Source organism: Ctenopharyngodon idella, chromosome 6 (assembly GCF_019924925.1).
Source record: "Ctenopharyngodon idella isolate HZGC_01 chromosome 6, HZGC01, whole genome shotgun sequence".
Taxonomy (NCBI): domain Eukaryota; kingdom Metazoa; phylum Chordata; class Actinopteri; order Cypriniformes; family Xenocyprididae; genus Ctenopharyngodon; species Ctenopharyngodon idella.
Genome location: NC_067225.1, coordinates 27,826,359 through 27,844,676, shown reverse-complemented (window position 1 = coordinate 27,844,676; position 18,318 = coordinate 27,826,359). Strand labels below are relative to the sequence as shown.

Genomic DNA, 18,318 nt, shown 5'->3' with positions numbered 1-18,318 from the left:
GTGGTGGCGAGTAGAAGGGCTGGTAACTCAATCTTCTCACAAACATGTTCTGGACACGGTTTAAATACACTTTATCCTTTTGAAATTGTTTATTGGTGAAATTAACCCAATTTTGTCATTTTTAATGCAACCGTGTTCAATAAGCAACGCAGTACCAAGCATTTATCACAGGCTTTTTCATATGTACACAATGAAAAAAATAACAAATTACATTATCGTTAAAATAAGAGGAACTCGACTTATTTTGCCTCTGTATAAAAAGAAAATATATTTATAAAATGCTACTGTGATTTTTTTTTTTTTTTTTTAACAGCTTTTGCCCATTTGAAGCCTTTGTATAGAGTGGTCACAGGCAGAGAACTTTGTGAGGATTGGTGATGCCATTGTTTGAGGTGATGTATTCAGCAATACAAAAACATCATAAACTCAACCAAAATTCATCTAAAGTAACAGTCAAAGCGACACATTTCAAATCCATCTCAGTAGTTATAAATTGCTTCATGAGTGACTTCATTCCAGTGCGTCATACGTACTTAAAGAGATGGCTAAAACCTTTATTTTTCACACACACACACACACGCACACACACACACACACACACATATATGCACACAGCTAGGAGATATAATTATTGCTGAAGCATTTCTGACAGTACATAATACTTTATCACATCTTGAGTCGTGATAGGAAAGATTTGGTAGGAGAAAAGTCTTGCATAAATTAGAGTCCTGAGAGTTGTGGGTAAAAAATTAGCATTTAAAGGTTGTACGCCTGTCGGATGTTGAGCGTGTCTTTCATCATCAGGTCTCGGAGTCTCCACAATGCGTCGGCCATCGTGGTGTGAGCGCCCTTGCTTTTCAGCCAGTGAGTAGGGAGACGGCTCTCCTGCTCCCTGGTGAGCCGACAGTCTTTTCTTTGTGCTGAAGGAATGATAATCAGAAAGAATCATTCAAAGATGTGTTTGGCTGTAACATCACAGAACATATTTACAAAAGATTTGCAGCCAAATTAAGTCTAACAAGAAAATCATTTAAATTACTGAATTACGAATGGTTTTGGTGCTAGACACCAATATTATAGAGGGAAAATGCTACAAAAGTTTGGTATAGGGAAAAGGATTTAACAATGACAATTCTTTTGCAAAGCAAAATATATAATACCAAAAAAAACAACAACAACAAAAAAAATAGTAAAACAGTAATACTGCAAATATTTCAATTTCCAAAAAACAAAATAGAAAAAAAACAAGTCTTGTATTTCTATGCAAATTTTTACCCTTAAGGCTCTGGTCCCACTTGCTAATGGTGGAGGATTCAGCACTGAGGCCCTCAATGTACTTCAGGTAAGCCTCTGAATGCAGAAGACGCTGGGGTTTTGGAGGTGGGGCGACAAACATAGGCGGGGTTGGATGCTGCTGGCCTGGTTGAACTTGACCTGGATATGGTGGTGGAGCTTGTTGCCCTGGCCCATATCCACCCATCTGAGAGGACAAACAGAGAAGACAGATTACAAACTGCATCTGCTTTAGTGTCACTATTGAAAGCTGCATGAATATGTTCTTCACCTGCATGCCATAATGGTTTCCAGGACCAGGACTTCCAGCCATGCCGTTCATTCCTGGGCCCATCACACCTGAGAAGGAAACAGTGTTTAATACAGAAATGCTGTATGATTCCACATAAGTTTACATTTTAACATCAATTAATGAATAAGGTTGCAAATAATATGCACTGATTGATTTAATTATATTGTAAATTAGTAATATCTAAATTAATATTGTTTTTATTAGTTACATTTTCCCCAAACAAATGGTGTTTGCATAAAAAACAAAGATTCAGAGAGTCAGTCAGTGGAGAAATAGAGGTGACAAATCTTGTGTAAAAATTAAATTAAGAAAATGTGAGGTGAGACATTGAGAAAAAAACATTAGCATGTTAGTGGTGTTGTGTGAATATTCCCACCTTATGAATTGGATATAACTAAAATTAGATCATGCAGAAATACAGATATTATCTAGTGATACAAAGCTTTTGAAATGATGTACAAAAAAATCAGCTCCGTTTCAAAACCAAATAAGCTGTCTTGCTGTCTAGGCAGCTCACTAGGTTTTGGAACAAAGCCATGAGTTCAAACCAAGAAAAACCCAGATTTCCAATTTTTTCAATTTGGATGGGAGCTGGTCAGAGGATCTTCAGGTGGGATTTCTGATTAATCGGGGTGCTTCTTACCCGGATGGGGCATACCAGGGTACCCGGCCATGCCTGGTAGAAGGAAGTGCTGGGAAGGCAGCTGGGGCACCCCCATGGGATGAGGTGGTGTGCCACCCATGCCCATCATGCCCTCAGAAGGACCCTGCATAGGCATGTAGGGTGGGCCATAATTTCCCATCATGCCTTGGGTGAGGAGGAGATAGCACAAAAAGATCCATGCATTGATGACATGCAACCAGCTAAAAAAAATCATGCAACTACAAAATAATCATATCAATGTATGAAGCTTTACAAGTGTGAATATTTAAATGTGGTTAATTCAGGCATGTAAAAAGAGCTCTACATGTTTACTGGTTAAGTAAAAAGGTTGTCATGCAAAAAGAAAAAAGAATGTGGCAATACTCAAAAACACAAGACCAGGCAAAAAAATGCAAGTTTGCATACAAACAAAAGACATTTAATAAAATTAACTGAATCAGCACTAAAGGGGCACACTGTTGGTATGGGGAAGATAGTGATCTGATTGGCGAGTTGAGGTATTAGATGGTTCAAATGGATGAGAATTGTTGGAGGGTGCCCGGATGCTGCATCTGTCTCTTTCAGCAAGGGTGGGGGAGATTTGGCGTTACCTGGCACAGGTGGCATGGCCTGGTTTAGCATCCCCAAAGCGCTTGGGGGAGGTACCACCCCCATCATTGTGCCGACTGGGGTACCTGCTCTTGGGGAAGCCTGCTGCTGCTGCTGCTGTTGATGTTGCTGCTGAAGGACCCTCTCCCGTTCCTGCTGCTCTACCAGTTTAGCTGCCCGTTCTGGAAAAACATGAATTACAGATTCTTCAGTATGTGTAATGTTGTGCATAAGAGAAACAGATGCCATATAGATAAAGGCAGCAAAGCATCATGCTTTGTGTATGGTTTAGTATAGAAGAACACAAAAACATCCTAAGTTACCATAGCTACTCATTCATTTATATGGGGAAAATGAAATGCTGCTGGCTATTTTTAAGAAAGAAAAATAATAATATTTAAAATCTGCAAAGAAATATCCAGACTGTAATATAACAACAGACTAGAGCAACCTCTCAAAAACTGTTGAGGACGTACCTTCATATTCCACCTTCTTAGAAGCTTCTAGGTTCCTCCATTCTGTGCCCACCAGTCGGCTCAGCTCTCCAAAGGAGAAATCAGGGTGACGGGCCTTTATAATAGACCTAACTTCACTGCTAAACAAGATGTAGCCACTCATGTTGATCTTACGCTTGGCTCCTTCCTTTTTGGACATACCCTTTATCTTTGGCGTGGACTGTGCATAGCAACATAGTAAAATACCTTGGTTAAGGCAATTTGGTAAAAACATTTACATAATCAAAAAAAATAGTTAATATCATCAAACTGGACTGCAATGGCTGATTTCTAGGGAGTATGGAGTACCTGTGGTGGTGTATAAGGCATATCCATGTCACTTGTTGTGGATGCCTGACTGGGTGGCATTGAGGGCGTCGCTGCTGCTTCATCGTCATCTTCATCCAGGTCATCCATATCGTCATCCAGATCCTCCATGTCTGCAAACTTAGCCTCTAGCTCCTCAATCTTCTTATCCAGCAGGGGCGATGGCACCTTCTGAGGCACGATGGGTTTCCTGAAAATTAATTTAAAGCAACAGTTAGTGGCTAAACCCAATTAATGATTTTTACCAACAGCAAAAAGACATACTAAAGAACTCCTGAAAAACCTATAAACGTGTGATACTTCCCACTAAAAGAAAGGTAGAAATGTAAAATGCACCTAAAGTAGAAGATCTCATCATCAACCACTTTGGCTGAGAGGGAGAAGCGTTTAAGTGCTTTAAACTTTTTCATCTGCTTTTCACTCTCAATGTAGCGACTCTCAAACAGGAGCACATCTTCCTCTGGACACTCAGTTGGCCTGCAGGACAGGAAGTCCTTAAAAGAAGAGACCACACATTTCCCTGAGAAAAAAAAGACAAAGATTTAAAACTTGGTCTATAGTGAGATTTTCAAATAGATCATTTTCAGAGAAAAGGTAGGGAACCGAAGAAGGGAACAGAGGAATTAAAATTAAAATGTTCAAGCATTTAACCAGCTGTATAAATCCTATGTGTGGGCAAGCACAGTCTTATAAGTTTCAACATGATAAATTTGCTACTGGAACTGCTATAATTTATTTCCCTTGGCTGCTTTTTGTTCTTTTCTCGAGTCAAGCAATCCCACACTGCTTCAATTATGCGTTTAGAGTTCTGAGGTGGCTAGTCTTACACCATAAAATCACTGAAGACATCCACAAGAAGTAGGTCTTAATTGTATTTCCAGTGTCTTTGTGAAATGAAAAGTCTCTCAGTATGATAATGATCCCAGAGGCACCAGCATGTGACAAGAATGGTTGGCAAAATTTCTTTATCACAGCTTGAACACCCACAGTTTGGTGGGCTATGGGTTGTGGACGGACAGCAATCTGATATAAAACTAGGATTTCATTACAATTACAATGAATTGATTCACTCGGTGCCCATACCCAAGATGCAGGTCATAGGACAGGTCTCCTCCAGGTTGCTGAGGAACACCTCACGTTTGTAGAACATCTTTGTTGGCTCATGTTCTGTTTCCTCAGGGTGGATGAAGATGGGTCCAAAGAAGAATGCTGCTCCATCCCGCAGCCACATCTTCTCGATCCTGTCCATGTCAACCATAACAACTCAGTCTATTTCTGTAAACTTATATTACTGTCAAAGCTTTCTGGTTATTGAGTACCTTCATAAGTTATTTGGGTAAAATAAGCATGATTTTGCCCACCTGCCAACTCGTGGTCGCACCAGCCCATGGGAACGTATGTAGACACAGTCGCCCACTTTAAGCCACGTGTCATTGTAGCGGAGCTGTTCAAAGTACTGGTAACCTGGCTCCCCATTGGCCACTTCAACTGGAACATCTTCTCGCTCCTGTGGAGAGAAGTTGTTCAAAAAAATGTTACAGGCTAAATTAAAATTAAGTAAGAACTGTACTCAAAATCAATCCTTCATACCTTCTCGACGAAGCCACCACTCTCTCCATCAGGAAGATCAGCCACTTTGTCTTTTGCACTGACAAACATGGAGGCAACTCTGACTACAGGTAACGGAACCTCCCGAGAGACTAGTTTGACAGAGTTAGGCGGCATTGACCATATCTTGATCTTCTTAAAGGTTTTGGTCCTGGCAGTGTAGCGTGATTCACAGACAAAGACGTCTTCAGGTTTAAAGCCTTCTGGTTGCAACTTAAAATACTCCTAAAAAAAAAAATCCCACATTCAATAGACTTAAATGCAACATACTTTAAGAGCTTGTGAGCCTCATGTGGCTGTATTTTGTGAATCTCTTGGTCATATAAACTTATTAATTAATCTATCTAAAACATTATGAATGTGCCTCATGTTACTCACCTTTACAAATAACACAACACATTTCCCCAAGATCTTGCTGAAAGGCACACGGCTGTAATAGTCACTCTTGAATACCTCCTTTTCCAGGAACTTACGAGTGGCCAGATGAAAAGTTTCTCCTGGACGATAAAACCAACATCCATACATCCACTGCTCACCTGCAGAAAACAAACACATCCAATTGTTAATATATGAGTTTGACAGCAAGTTTCGAAACAAGTTGACAGCAAATGGAAATGATACATCAGTAAAACAAAAAAAAACAAAAAAAGCAAGATAATTAGCAAGGAGCAGCAATAAAGAAAAAGTGAGGATGTGCACACCAGCTTCATCCTTCCAGAGTTTCTCAATGCAGACAATGTGGGGCTGCAAATTCGCTTCTGAAGGCTGAACATATACACAGTCTCCTACGCTGTAGGTGTTATTCTCAAAACTGCAGTCCTGACTGTATGAGCTTTGAGGACCTGACGGCCACTGGCTTCCTCCAGGACCCTCTACTTTGTCCTCTTCTGGAAGAGCTAAAAATCATAAAAGCAATGTACACATTAGTACACTTCTATATTAGAGAGTTATTTTAGAAGCAAGACTTTAAAGGTTATCCTAGGGTGTTGCATGCATAACTTTAAAAATGCTAGAAGCGATTTTGGAAACCTTTTTTGTCTTCCTCCCCTTTCAGCCGGTCTTCCTCAATTTCTTGGGGCAGTTTCTCTCGCTTCTCTTGGTCTATGTCTGCATGCAGATGTTTGGATGTGTAACTCAGTGCTGGGGTAAGCAAGATTTCACCATTCTTGCATAGCTCGTCACGGATCTTCACAAAGAAATACTGCAACTCCACAGAATCCTCAAAGATCTCAGAATCGGTCCTGAAAACACACAATTCTCAGATGACCTTTTCTAAAGTTCTATTCATGTGGACCATCAAACTTCACTCTGTTAGATGTGAATGGAGCTTAAAGGAATGATTGATGAAGATTTTCTCATGTACTCATTCTCATGTCCTTCCAAACACGTATATATTTTTTCCATGGATCACGAACAGATTAATTTTGCAGAATGTCTAGGCAACTGTTTTCCACATAATGAAATTTTGAAAATTAATGAAAAAGCACCAAAAAAAAATCATCTCATAAAGAGGGTCCAATATGATGTTTGAGAAAGATACATCAGAAAGGAAGATTTTTACCAAACACAAAGCTAGCTATCACACAGCTTCAAAAACGTGTTTTTAGTCATTTTTAAAGCCTGACCCCATTCCTGTTAATTTTATAGAAAGCAGCATATTTTGAATTTCACAGAAAGAAAGACATTCATACAATTCGGGACTGAATGAATCAGGACAGAATTATTTCTTTAATGATGACAAGAAAAGCTGATTTTCACACTCTTCACTGCTTACCGGTTGAGACGTCTTGCTTTCTCCAGCACCTCAAACACATGCTCCTGGAACACGTCCAGTCTCCGGTAGCGCCCGCGATCCACATTATTACGAATAATATCTAAAGTGAGAGGTGGGTCCTCCGGGTTAGCAGGGTCGATGGCGGGCACTTCTGCCAAAGAGTCACTATAGCAGCGGCCCTCATCATCCTGGTGCCCCATCATTGAAACGAAGAGGTTACGGATGAGCTCACGCACGAGAGAGGCAACCGACAAACCACCCAGTCCAACTTCATCTCCATCCTCTTCATCCTCAATCCGTCTACGAGCTTCTAGAAAGGCTCGATGGAGCAGCAGCGCATCACGGTATATTAGAGACTCAGGCTCATTGTAGGTGCAGGCGTTGTTGAACATAAGGATGAAATCTTCTGCCAATGAGTCGACATCTTGGTAGCGCCCCTGTACCATGTAGCTGCGTATACGCTCCATGTCAATGGGACGCTTAATGGCGGCATAATAGTCAGGAAGCTCAGAACGTGATGGCAGACGCAGGAAAACGGTGCTGAGACGTCGGCCACGATTGTCTGTGAAATTGCGCACGGCTTCATAGAGATCAGTAAGCTTCTGCTGGAGTGGTGTGGTCTGGGTACGAGCCTTTTTAGGGGAGGCTGCAACTCCACTACGGCCTAAAAGGAAAAAAAAGATGCATTTAGTAAAAAATTAGTTAAATATAAAATTTGTGTCTCCATTAGTACATTTGTATTAATATTTGCAATTTTTGCCAAAAAAAAAAAAAAAAAAAAAAAAAACATACGAAGCTTGAGTTTGGGAGAGCCAACATCATCTTCCTCTGGGGGAGGGCCAAGCTCTTTTTGTTTATCCTTAACAATCTTCTCCAAGATATTTGCATCATTATAAACCTGTGTGTAAAAAAAAAAAAAAAAAACATGTAATGACAAACATAAACTTTAAATGATTAGATCTATTAGATTTGAGGACTATATTTGGGTTTGAACCCCCATGAGTAAATAATGGCACAAAATTCTTTTTTGGATTAACTCTTCCTTTAACACCTCCGTAAGTTTCATTCTTATCACAGACGTACTTGCAAAATAATGAGCCCTTAAATGTTGTTATGCCATACAAAAACGATTGGAGTAGTTATGATTTTTTAAAAAGTTTTTAAAGAAGTCTCTTCTGCTCACCAATGCTGCATTTATTTGATCAAAAATTCAATAAAAACAGTAATATTGTGAAATATTATTAGAATTTCAAATAACTGTTTCCTAAATTTTAAAATATAATTTATTCCTGTGATGGCAAAGCTTCACCAGTCTTAAGTGTCACAAGATCCTTCAGAAATTAATCTAATATGCTGATTTGCTGCTCAAGAAACATTTCTTATTATCATTGTTGAAATAAGTTACGCTGCTGAAAATAAACGTGAATTTAATTTATTTGAAATAGCTTTTTTGTAACACTAAAAATGTCTTTACTGTCACTTTTGATCAACTGAATGCATTCTTGTTGTATTAAAGTATTAATTTCTTCCTTGAAAAAAATTGTACTGACTCCAAACTTTTGATCGGTAGTGTATTTTAACTGAAAACCATTCAGTTTGTGTAAAGCCATAATGCCCACCTGAGATCCCTCCTCATTATAGTGGCGGGCATTGCGAAACATAAGCTTCATGTCATCCATAAGTGCATCCTCATTATTATAACGCTCGGTGCGGATATTGTTCTCAATGGTACGCAGGTCCATTGGATCTTGGATGATCTGGTAGTAGTCTGGGTAGTCCTTCTTAGAGGGCTTCACCATGAAGAGTTCACAGAGGCGCCGTCCAGTGCCTGGCTCACGTGCCTCAGTCACTGCAGAATACAGAGTCTTCATTCGGTTTTTCTTGGTGTTCTTCTTGTGGCTGTTAGGACCAGATTATGGCAGCAAAAAGAAAATAATGTTAAAAGGATTTTTCATTACTGATTGCAAGTCATATTGATGAAAATAATGCAAGTGATGTCATTTATAAAAAAAAAATTAAAAAAAAAAAAAATCACCTTTTCCTTTTACTACTTCCTACGTCAGAATTTGCAGTAGAGACATCTCCTTCATCGTCATCACGATTCTCTCTTTTCTTTTGCTAAAAATTCAACCCAAAGAATTAATCCTTATTTTCTCATTCCTCAGTTAGCGCATTAGGATATGGAACAGAACTTTAGTTATCAAAGCAGACTGACCTGAATTATTTGCTGTAATCTCTGAGCACGTTTGTATATGGTGGAGTTGGGCATGTTGTAACGTTTAGCATTCTCAAACATTAGTGTAAGGTCAGCCTCAATCTGCTCGACTCCATCATAATCTCCATTCTTCATTTTATCCCTATAAGAAATGTAAAACATGAAAAGTGTGTGTAAACATGACTTTTTTAACCTTTAAGATTCAAATAAACAGATATATCATGTGTGTTATCCACACCTGATCTGTTGTAGGGAGATGGGGTTTTTGATCTGATGGTAGTAGTCTGGGTATTCCCTTCTCACGGGCAGTTGGAGGAACGGTTCAGCAAGAAGCTGCCCCTGAACACTTCGTGCTCCTCTCACTGACTGATACAACTGGAGGATTGGGTCACCTGCACTCAGACCACAATCAGCCTCCGTTTCTCCAGTGTCAAAACGCACAGTGCCTGAGACAGAGTATAAGAACAGACAAAAGTACTTCAAAGAACAGTCTTTCAAGATATATTCAGTTGCGGACCTTGCCAATGTATTTTTGCATAAGTAGAGTTGACAGGTTGTCTCAAATAGATTTCTATAAAGTAATCTTAAAAAACGGACTTCAAAGGAAAAACACAGATACGTACCTGTGAGAATGGAGTCTTCATCACTTTCAGATCCAGCCTGAAGAGCCATAGTGATGGCAGACAGGCGGTCACCCTGAGCAGACCTCCGGTTTCTAGAAAAAACACATACAAAATGTGTGACAGACTAAAACATGCCTCTACAAAGCTACCAGTTTACGAAAATAGGACATACCTGATACGGAGGCTGGATTTAGTGGGTTCAGCCTGTTCAATCTCGGTCTTTCTCTGGGAAAATACCTTCTTAATTGTGTTTGCATCCTTTAGAAAGATAAAAATTTGTTTGTTATATAAAAATGAGCTCAATATATGTGATGGATAGACAACAAGGGTACACAAGAACACAAACCTTGAAAACTTGTGACCCTGGCTCATTGTAGGTTTTGGCATTTTTCGTCAAAAGATCAATGTCCTTGGCCATGGCACTGATGGATTTGTAGTGTCCCGCCTACAACAGAATGAAACATTACTATTACAAAGATGCCAAGATGTTATAATAATTATAATACAAATACTCTAATATTTACTGCATATTATTATTACTTATTACATACAATTATGACAGATATATTACATCTACAGCCTCTGACAGTAATGTCACGGTTGAAATTTTTATAACATCTCCAAATATGCACCACTGCACATTTCTACTGCCATAGTGCACTAGTATGCTTTCAAAGCCTCACATACCTGTATCCTCTGAGCCACAGTGCGCAGATCTATTGGTTCTTTTATTACAGCATAGTAGTCTGGATAATGCTGGAAAGGAAGGAATGGGCAAAAGAAGAAATTAATCAATGAAAGTAAACTACATTTGACACCAAAGTGGAACTTAAGTCAGTTTTGATTAAAGTTAAAAACTAGTCTGGCATGATTATCCACACTAAGTGAGTGCACAAACTTACCAATTTGGAGGGAAGTTTTTGGAAGAGCTCACTAACAAGCCTCCCTGAGGAATCGGCGCATGACACAATGGCCTCCAAGAGCTGCTCCAGTATGGCTTTTAGATAGCTTGGTGGTCTCTGTTGAGCAAAGTTGTATAGGGGGGAAAGAAATGATATCAGTCTAGATGTGCACAGAAATAAAACTACTAAACACCCACAAACAGGAAAAATCTGACAATTTTCTTTACCTCCTCCTCCATGGAAGAACTTGGGTTCTCCACATCTTCACCTTCCTCATCATCATCGGCATCCTCTCCTTCTCCTCCCTGTAGCAAGTCATTCTTGGTGGACAGGAAGACATTCAACAGTCTACAGGCAGCTCTGTACTCTGCACTGTCAGCCTGTTGTAAGAGACCCACAGTTACGTTATCAGTTAACGGTGGCTGTGATGCTGAACAGTTTTACACGAGGAACGCATTCATGGCTAATCAGCATTCTAAAATAGTGGACAGACTGCGCTGATTCATGTTTCAGAAACTTCAATGTTAAATGTACTTAAATATGTAAATTCAAACGCACCTGATAGTAAGCTTTGGCATTATTAATAAGCAGGTGAAAGTCAGCTGAGAACTGCTCTACATCCTGGTATTCTTCTGCCCTGAGCTTCTGCTGTATCTTCATCATGTCTATGGGCTGGCTTACTACTTCGTAATAGTCAGGCTGATTCCTAAAACAAGAAAAAGAGGAAGAGAGGTTGAGGCGCAAGTTAGTGTCTATTAGATGCATTAAACTCAGTACGGTTTATTTCTTCACATTGTGAAATTCATTTTAAAAACAATTAAACAGAATGAAGAATTGCAAGTACTGTTTTGCAAGATGGAGTTGGGCCAGTGTTATTTTAATATCAGTGAAATACTATTATGTTTTTTTGTTTTTTAATATTTTAAAATTAGTTTTTATTTTTATATTTTCTGTTTTCATTTTCATTTTAAAGTTTTAGTAATTTAATTTTGTGTTTTTTGTCATACTTTATTAGCATTTTTAATATATCTATATATAGTTTTTTAAATTTTTACTTCAGTTTAAGTTATTTTAGTACATCAAGTTAAACTAAAGGAAAATGAGAAATATATTTTAAAAAAACATTTTATTTCAGTTAAATTCAAGAAAATTATCCCATGATTTACTCACACTCAAGCAATTGTAGGTATATATGACTATCTTCTTTCAGACGAACACAATCGGAGATATATTTAAAAATATCCTGGCTCTTCCAAGCTTTATAATTGTAGTGAATGGGGGCTGAGATTTTGAAGCCCAAAAATTACTTACTAAGGTGAGTAAATCAAGGGATAATTTTCATTTTTGGGAGAACTATCCCTTTAACATATATTTTATTTCAAGTTACGAACATGTTTTTTTTGTTGACTATAATAACCCTGAAGGGGATCAGACAGTGAAGTAGAAGCAGCTATCAGCTGCCAGCATTCAGTTTTATGACTTTACCCCAATTACAAAAAATGTAGGTGTGTCCAGACATTTGACTGGCAGAGTACATTCAATGACAATGAATATACTTGTACCTCCTCTTTGGTGCACGAACAAAGAGCTCACAGATCTGTCTGCCTTGGTCGTCTTTGTAATCTCTGACAGTGTTGTACAATTCATGGCACACAGCAATCTAAAAACGAGACAAAGTCAAAAAACTGATAAGATCAGTATTGTAATCTAAACTGTGTGCCAAAGCAAATAGTTTGAATATACTAAACCCCATGTACTCACTTGATCAACAGAAGGAGCAGTGGAAGAGCCTCTCCTCCTCTTCCATCCACTGACTGGGGTGGATGAGGTGGCATCGTCAAAGTCTCCTCCGCTGGCACTGCTGGAGGGAGAGGTGGCTCGTCTTCTCTTGGAGCCCATTGAAACGGTACCTGTTGATGACCCAAACATCCTTTTAGACACAGGGCTTCCACCACTTTACACTAATGAATATTCATCCCTGATGGAGATTTTATGGAGATGATTTCCATGTGTATGTCAGTCAGCAATCCTTAGTACTTATACATTTACATGGTTATACTTTTTAGTGAACAAATTTCACCAGTAAGACCAAAAACGTCCTGACATTTGAATTTGACAACCGTGAATTACTCAAAGAGAATGGAATGCTTCAAAAACATAATTAGGAAATCTTTTCATGATTTTAAAGATGGTATTATATGCCACTACATTACTAACATAACATTTGTAGCTCACCATTTATCATTTTCCCGTACAAAATGTTGTTTACAATGTCTATACGAGCTACTAGTCATAAACAAACTACAGTTGACCTGCTTAAGGGAGGACAAAGGAAAGTATGGGTATTAATTCATCACCCATATATGCATTATTTCATATCAGCTTTAAGCCAGCCTACAACGGAAGCTATTATGCTTTGAACTATATGCATCTAGTGTTGTGTGGAATAGCATACTTAGCCGCGTGCTAATCTTCCGGTAAACAATCCCTAAACGCCAACAGCCAATCGACGCTCCGTGTTTCAGTCAAACAAAAGAGCGGTCTCGCGGTGTGCTCTCGTACTCACTCACTTCTCAGAAAAGCGCACTTCTGTTTCTTATATTAATCTTGCGGAGGTTAATAAATGTATTCGGGAACAAAAGGCTTTAGGAATACACTGACCTACCCGTATTAAAATCGCGACTTTATTGGCGCAGTTAGGAATTATCCTTCAGTAGCAACAGAGCGGCAACTGTTAGCCAGCGAGTAGGATAGCTAACAAAGTCCCGCCTTCTTCGTCATACGAAACCGGAAGTGATTTTAAGAAGCCCCTCCTCACTTCCGAAAATGTGGAATATTTTAAATATTGAATATTCTTTTCTACTCTCTAAAATGAAAACAAACAGCATTCGAGATAAAATGAGCATCTGCAACAGATTTAATGTTTTATTTTCTATTATTCTTTTATCCAGAATGTATTCTTTTTTATTTACTATTTTTTTTCCAAAATTACAACGTAATCAAACTTAGCATACATAGCCAGTGCTTATCTATTTTAAAGACGAATAATTAATTAAAGATGACCAAACAGTAATGGCGCTGAATAAAGAAACATCTATTAAGCATAACGAATATATAATAAATAATAATAAAGAAAAATAATACTTTGACAGTATAAAATAAATATATATGACTATTTACAGAAAAGCAAAACTAAACAAAAAAGCTAGAGGCTTTCTATTCAAATAAAAATAATATAAAGTATCATTTTTAATTAATTGATTACTTAAAAAAAAAAAAGTAAAAATAAAAAAGTGGAAAAAGATAACACAAATGTACGTAGCCTACTTCAAACGATTTTTGGGGGGATATTTATTTATTTGTTTAACGTATTAAATGTAATTTGTTAAGTCATTTGCCATTGTGGTCTAACAGGCGTTTTCATCCACATCTACTAATAAAACTTAAGCTAATCGCTTATTTAAATCTATAGGGGTTCTGCGAATAGCACTCGGGAATAGTATCATAGTGTCCTGATTGTATCATTATATTGTCAAATGAAAGACGCCTCCTCCAGTCGCTATTTGACGTCAGGGTAGATCCTGCAACTATTGCATCGAAAGAGAATTGCGGATAGATAAAGAGGCAGAAGAGGAACATCCGTCCATAGGAGCAGACGATCAGGTATTGCATTTATTTTAAGTTTTCCTCGAAGTCAGCGGTTGATGTGTCTGAACTGATTTAAATGTAGTAGCAATCTTCTGCAGTGCCACAAGCTTTCATGCATGATGTGGCCAATGCAGTGCTGCATTAGGAGTCTATGTAAGATATCGTCGATTTAAAAGAGAAAATGCATTTTTTTTTTCAGTCAATTCATGTTGTTTGCTTGTCTGTTCCTAGAAGATTATTAGTGCAGGTGGCAACAGACTCCTGCATGCGCATATGCGCAGTGTCTGAATACACACACACTTATACACATACACGAACAATATGCATCCATTGGCATAGTACATTGCTTGTTCAATGACTCGAGATGCGGAGCACTTTGAGACAGTGGTAAGGGTTTTTGTGAATTGCACGTTTTCAGTTTTTCAGTGGAACTGCTGTTCTCCTAAGGTTATAGTCGATTTTTACCCTTGTTTTGTTGTGTATTCATTTGATAAAAGTAATGTACATACTGATGCGGTTAGCATGGTTCTGAATGACTATCATATTCATACACATGGTTTATATAATAGCATGGAATTACCATGATACACGTTCAAACACCATGGGATTAACTGAAAAATTTGTTGTACTTTAACTGTAAGATGTTGAAAGCATAAAAGTTATGATATATGCATAAGTATGATATATATTTAGTATATGTATGAGTTCTATGGGTTGCTGAATCTGCTCACTTGTTTATTTTGTCTGGTTTGCATTTGTGACCTGGCAATTTCTATGAACAGGGTACAAAATAGGGCTGCTGTTATTATTATTTTTTTTTTAAACAAATGGTCAGTGAAAGAAGGTGCCTAACCTTTTAAATTTATATATTTTTGATAGGTTCCAGAATTACAACAATCAAACTTAACATCCACGTTGCCAGTGATTATCTGTTTTTAAGGTGTTTAAAACTGACAAATATGACTAAAGATAGATATAAAAGTGTAGTAATGGAGAAAATTCTATTATAAATGAATAAATTATATAATAAGAGATACATGATAAATAACAATGAGGAAAAGTATAAGGTTACAATATAAAATAAAAATATACAAAAAAATACAAAGATTATTAATAGAATTTTAATTTTAATAGAAAATAAATCTATTTTAATAGAAAATAAATCATTTAAAAGTTTAATTTTTATATACTATAATCAATGAATTACTTTAGAAGACTCTTTAGGAAAACTCTTAACAAGATACTAGGTAACCTTCACAAATATTGATTTGATAATTTTTTCTTACAATAAGCTGGGCATAGCTGAGCCCAATTTGTGTAAAAACTGAGAAGGTTATTTTGTTAAATTTTAGCAGAACAGGGTTTGCACTGAAAATCTGGGATCAATTCAATAGATTGTCAAAATTAATGTTTGCAATTTTTACAGAAAAAATACTGTAAAAATGCTACAGTAAAAAACATGGTTAACAAGTTTACCATATACAGTAAAACTAAATGGTTTAACATCACATTAAATATAATTTTACTGTAAAATACTGTCAAATTGATGGTTTTTGCAAGTAAATTACCACATAATTTACGGTAAAAAAAAACAGTTAAAGGACATTCCCAGTAAGGACACAGTAAGAAGTCCCTGCATTACACATCACATATAATAATTTTTTTATGAAAAATTTTGTTTTGTTTTTTATTTTTATTAATGTACATTGTGTTTTGTGATACATTTTATGTTATTTAGTTATTGTTTATTGGAATATTTTAATGTTGTGTGTGTTACCTTGATGGTGTTTTGTGTTTGTGTGTATGACCTTGTGCATTGTCTTTATACGGGTATTAGCCATGTTTAATGAAAAGCCGTTTATGATGAACTCTGATGATTCATCATGTTCTATTGTGCCACCTGGATTATTGTGGTGGTTATCGGTACATTTTAAGGTAGATTTTGATAGTTAAAGTATGAATATTAACATTATATCACTTAATGAAATACACAGTTAGGCCTATAAATTGTAAAATATACAGACATCCTGTAAAACTGGAAACATTGTCTCAATCTAAAGACGAGATATTAAAAAAAGTAAAAGTAAAAAAAAAGATCTGGGAATTTCTGGCAACAACATTTGCCATTTTTTTTACCATAAATTTAAGGGTATATATATATATATATATATATATATATATATATATATATATAAAATATTATTATTATTAATATATATATATTTTTTTTATACAGTGTATGAGTTTAATTGTTGAACAGAATAAGAAAACAAGGGGATATTCTAGGTTTTTAAAATAAAAAATAAGTTAGGTTATCAATCACTATTAGGTCTCGCAAATAAATAAATAAATAAATAATAAAGTGCATCACACTTATGGAATGCACCAACTGCTTAGATTACCAGTAGTCCTGCGGTGTGATGGTGTACTGTGTCATGTAATTCATCCTTGTTGGAAATATCAATAAGTGTGTGTCAGTAGTGGCTCCTCAGAGGAGCGTAACAGTGATGTAAATCACATTGATCCATTTAGACCCATTAATAGTTTCATGTAAAGGAAGTTCTTGAGGACTTAAGGTAGGACTTGTGGAATAGGTTAGTTTTAAACAAATCTATTCCATGCCAAAAAAAAAAAAAGTTTTGGTGAATATTTGAATATGAATTTATTTATTTAATTTATGTTTTAATCATCTTGGTCACTAGAGTTTGCCTCTAAAAATTTCATCTCAAAATCTATAAATAGCAAAATTGGTCACACACTGTAAAAAATTATTTTCATGATTTGTTATTACAACATTTTTTCTTTTGTCAAATCAAATGTGGTTCAGATAACATAATATTTTGAGCTTCTGTTGATTAAACCAATCGCCTTCATTGTATTAACTCAAATTTTTAATGTCAGTGAACTCAAAACTTTAAGGCAACCAGGTAACTTATTTTTTTTAAGTTAAACCAACAATTCTTATTTACAGTGTGGCTTACAGATGACAATGTGCTCAAGCAGTCACTGCAAACACTTAGGCTTAATAAAATGCCTTATTATGCAACCACAGCTATTGGTTTTGCCCATCTTCCCCTGCATTGAGACAAGTAACAGGTACCATGTGATGACTCCATTCACACATTCAGGTGTCAGTGGCAGTGTGATGTTGTAATGCACACCTGAACAATGCCACACTATTGCAGTAAGATATAATAATAGCCATGAAACCAAAAACAATACATCCAGGTCTCATTGTTTTCTCTGTTCTGTGTCTATGTTTAATTTCCTATTGAACTGATACATTTTCTCTTAATCATTGACTTCTACTTCTGTCTTTTTTTTAGTTCCTGAGTGAAAATCAACTATACAATGCCTTTAGGAGAAGATGAAAATGGATGGAAAAAGAAGACAACTGATATCAAGGAAAATTATGATTTCAAGGAGGTCTTGGGGACGTGAGTGTTTAATAAATTATTTGCTTGATTTACCATTAAAAAGAGCTTATAGCTTTGTTTGATTAAACCTAGATGCAATTGGCTTTTGCAATTGGCAATCGAGTCAATGTTATTTTGGCATTTTTAATATACTATTATAGTGTTTATTAATATTTTGAATTAGCTTTTATTTTTATATTTTCAGTTTTAATATTAGTTTAATTTTATGTACTTTTGATATCTTTATTAGTTGTTTTTTTTTTAAATAAGTTTAATTAATTTTTATTTCAGTTTTATATAGGTTTAGTTCAGTTCTAATTTTTATTTATTTCCAGTTAGTAATTAACTTAAACTTTTTCAGTTAGTTGCAAAGGTACGGGTACATAATGTCCTAAAGGGACATTATGGAAAAAATATGAGATGGGACGAAAAAAATATACAGTATGTCAATGCTTTTGCATTCTCTCGCAAATG

General features: G+C 36.5%; 2 protein-coding genes across 9 annotated transcripts in view; one reads left to right on the top strand and one right to left on the bottom strand.

Annotated features, from left to right (window-relative positions):
• Nucleotides 1-65: 65 nt before the first annotated feature.
• On the bottom strand, nucleotides 66-13,602 carry pbrm1l (polybromo 1, like). Of its 7 annotated transcripts, none has more exons than XM_051898211.1 (30): nucleotides 13,446-13,602; nucleotides 12,542-12,690; nucleotides 12,343-12,440; nucleotides 11,339-11,486; nucleotides 11,008-11,160; nucleotides 10,781-10,897; nucleotides 10,566-10,634; nucleotides 10,225-10,323; nucleotides 10,051-10,136; nucleotides 9,879-9,970; nucleotides 9,494-9,701; nucleotides 9,256-9,397; nucleotides 9,076-9,158; nucleotides 8,660-8,939; nucleotides 7,833-7,938; nucleotides 7,041-7,704; nucleotides 6,296-6,507; nucleotides 5,968-6,162; nucleotides 5,645-5,802; nucleotides 5,249-5,491; nucleotides 5,020-5,165; nucleotides 4,742-4,899; nucleotides 3,995-4,178; nucleotides 3,641-3,848; nucleotides 3,314-3,512; nucleotides 2,840-3,019; nucleotides 2,229-2,393; nucleotides 1,565-1,632; nucleotides 1,276-1,480; nucleotides 66-920 (listed from the first exon to the last, which is right to left on the bottom strand). In XM_051898211.1, exons 2-30 carry the CDS (start codon nucleotides 12,677-12,679, stop codon nucleotides 757-759), a joined length of 4,968 nt encoding a protein of 1,655 aa, XP_051754171.1. In that variant the 5' UTR covers nucleotides 12,680-12,690; nucleotides 13,446-13,602; the 3' UTR covers nucleotides 66-756. The 7 variants fall into 7 exon arrangements, with proteins under 7 accessions (XP_051754171.1, XP_051754172.1, XP_051754170.1 ...); XM_051898212.1 differs by having other exon boundaries at nucleotides 13,442-13,549; XM_051898210.1 differs by having other exon boundaries at nucleotides 13,236-13,540.
• Nucleotides 13,603-14,036: 434 nt separating this feature from the next.
• The window catches only part of camk1a (calcium/calmodulin-dependent protein kinase Ia), a 30,104-nt gene continuing 25,822 nt past the window's right edge, over nucleotides 14,037-18,318 (top strand). The window contains exons 1-2 of one of the 2 annotated variants that reach the window (XM_051898228.1): nucleotides 14,037-14,443; nucleotides 17,755-17,865. In XM_051898228.1, coding sequence (XP_051754188.1) covers nucleotides 17,780-17,865 — 86 coding nt within the window. In that variant the 5' untranslated portion in view covers nucleotides 14,037-14,443; nucleotides 17,755-17,779. Of the gene's footprint in view, nucleotides 14,444-14,756; nucleotides 14,816-17,754; nucleotides 17,866-18,318 lie in introns of those variants that run through there. The other variant, XM_051898229.1, reaches the window with a different exon arrangement.

Coding starts and splice junctions, on each gene's coding strand:
- pbrm1l (XM_051898209.1), bottom strand. Junction 8,940..9,075: donor GGAAGTAGTAAAAGGAAAAG/GTGATTTTTTTT, acceptor TGGTCCTAACAG/CCACAAGAAGAACACCAAGA. Junction 3,020..3,313: donor TAAGAAGGTGGAATATGAAG/GTACGTCCTCAA, acceptor ATGTTTTTCCAG/AACGGGCAGCTAAACTGGTA.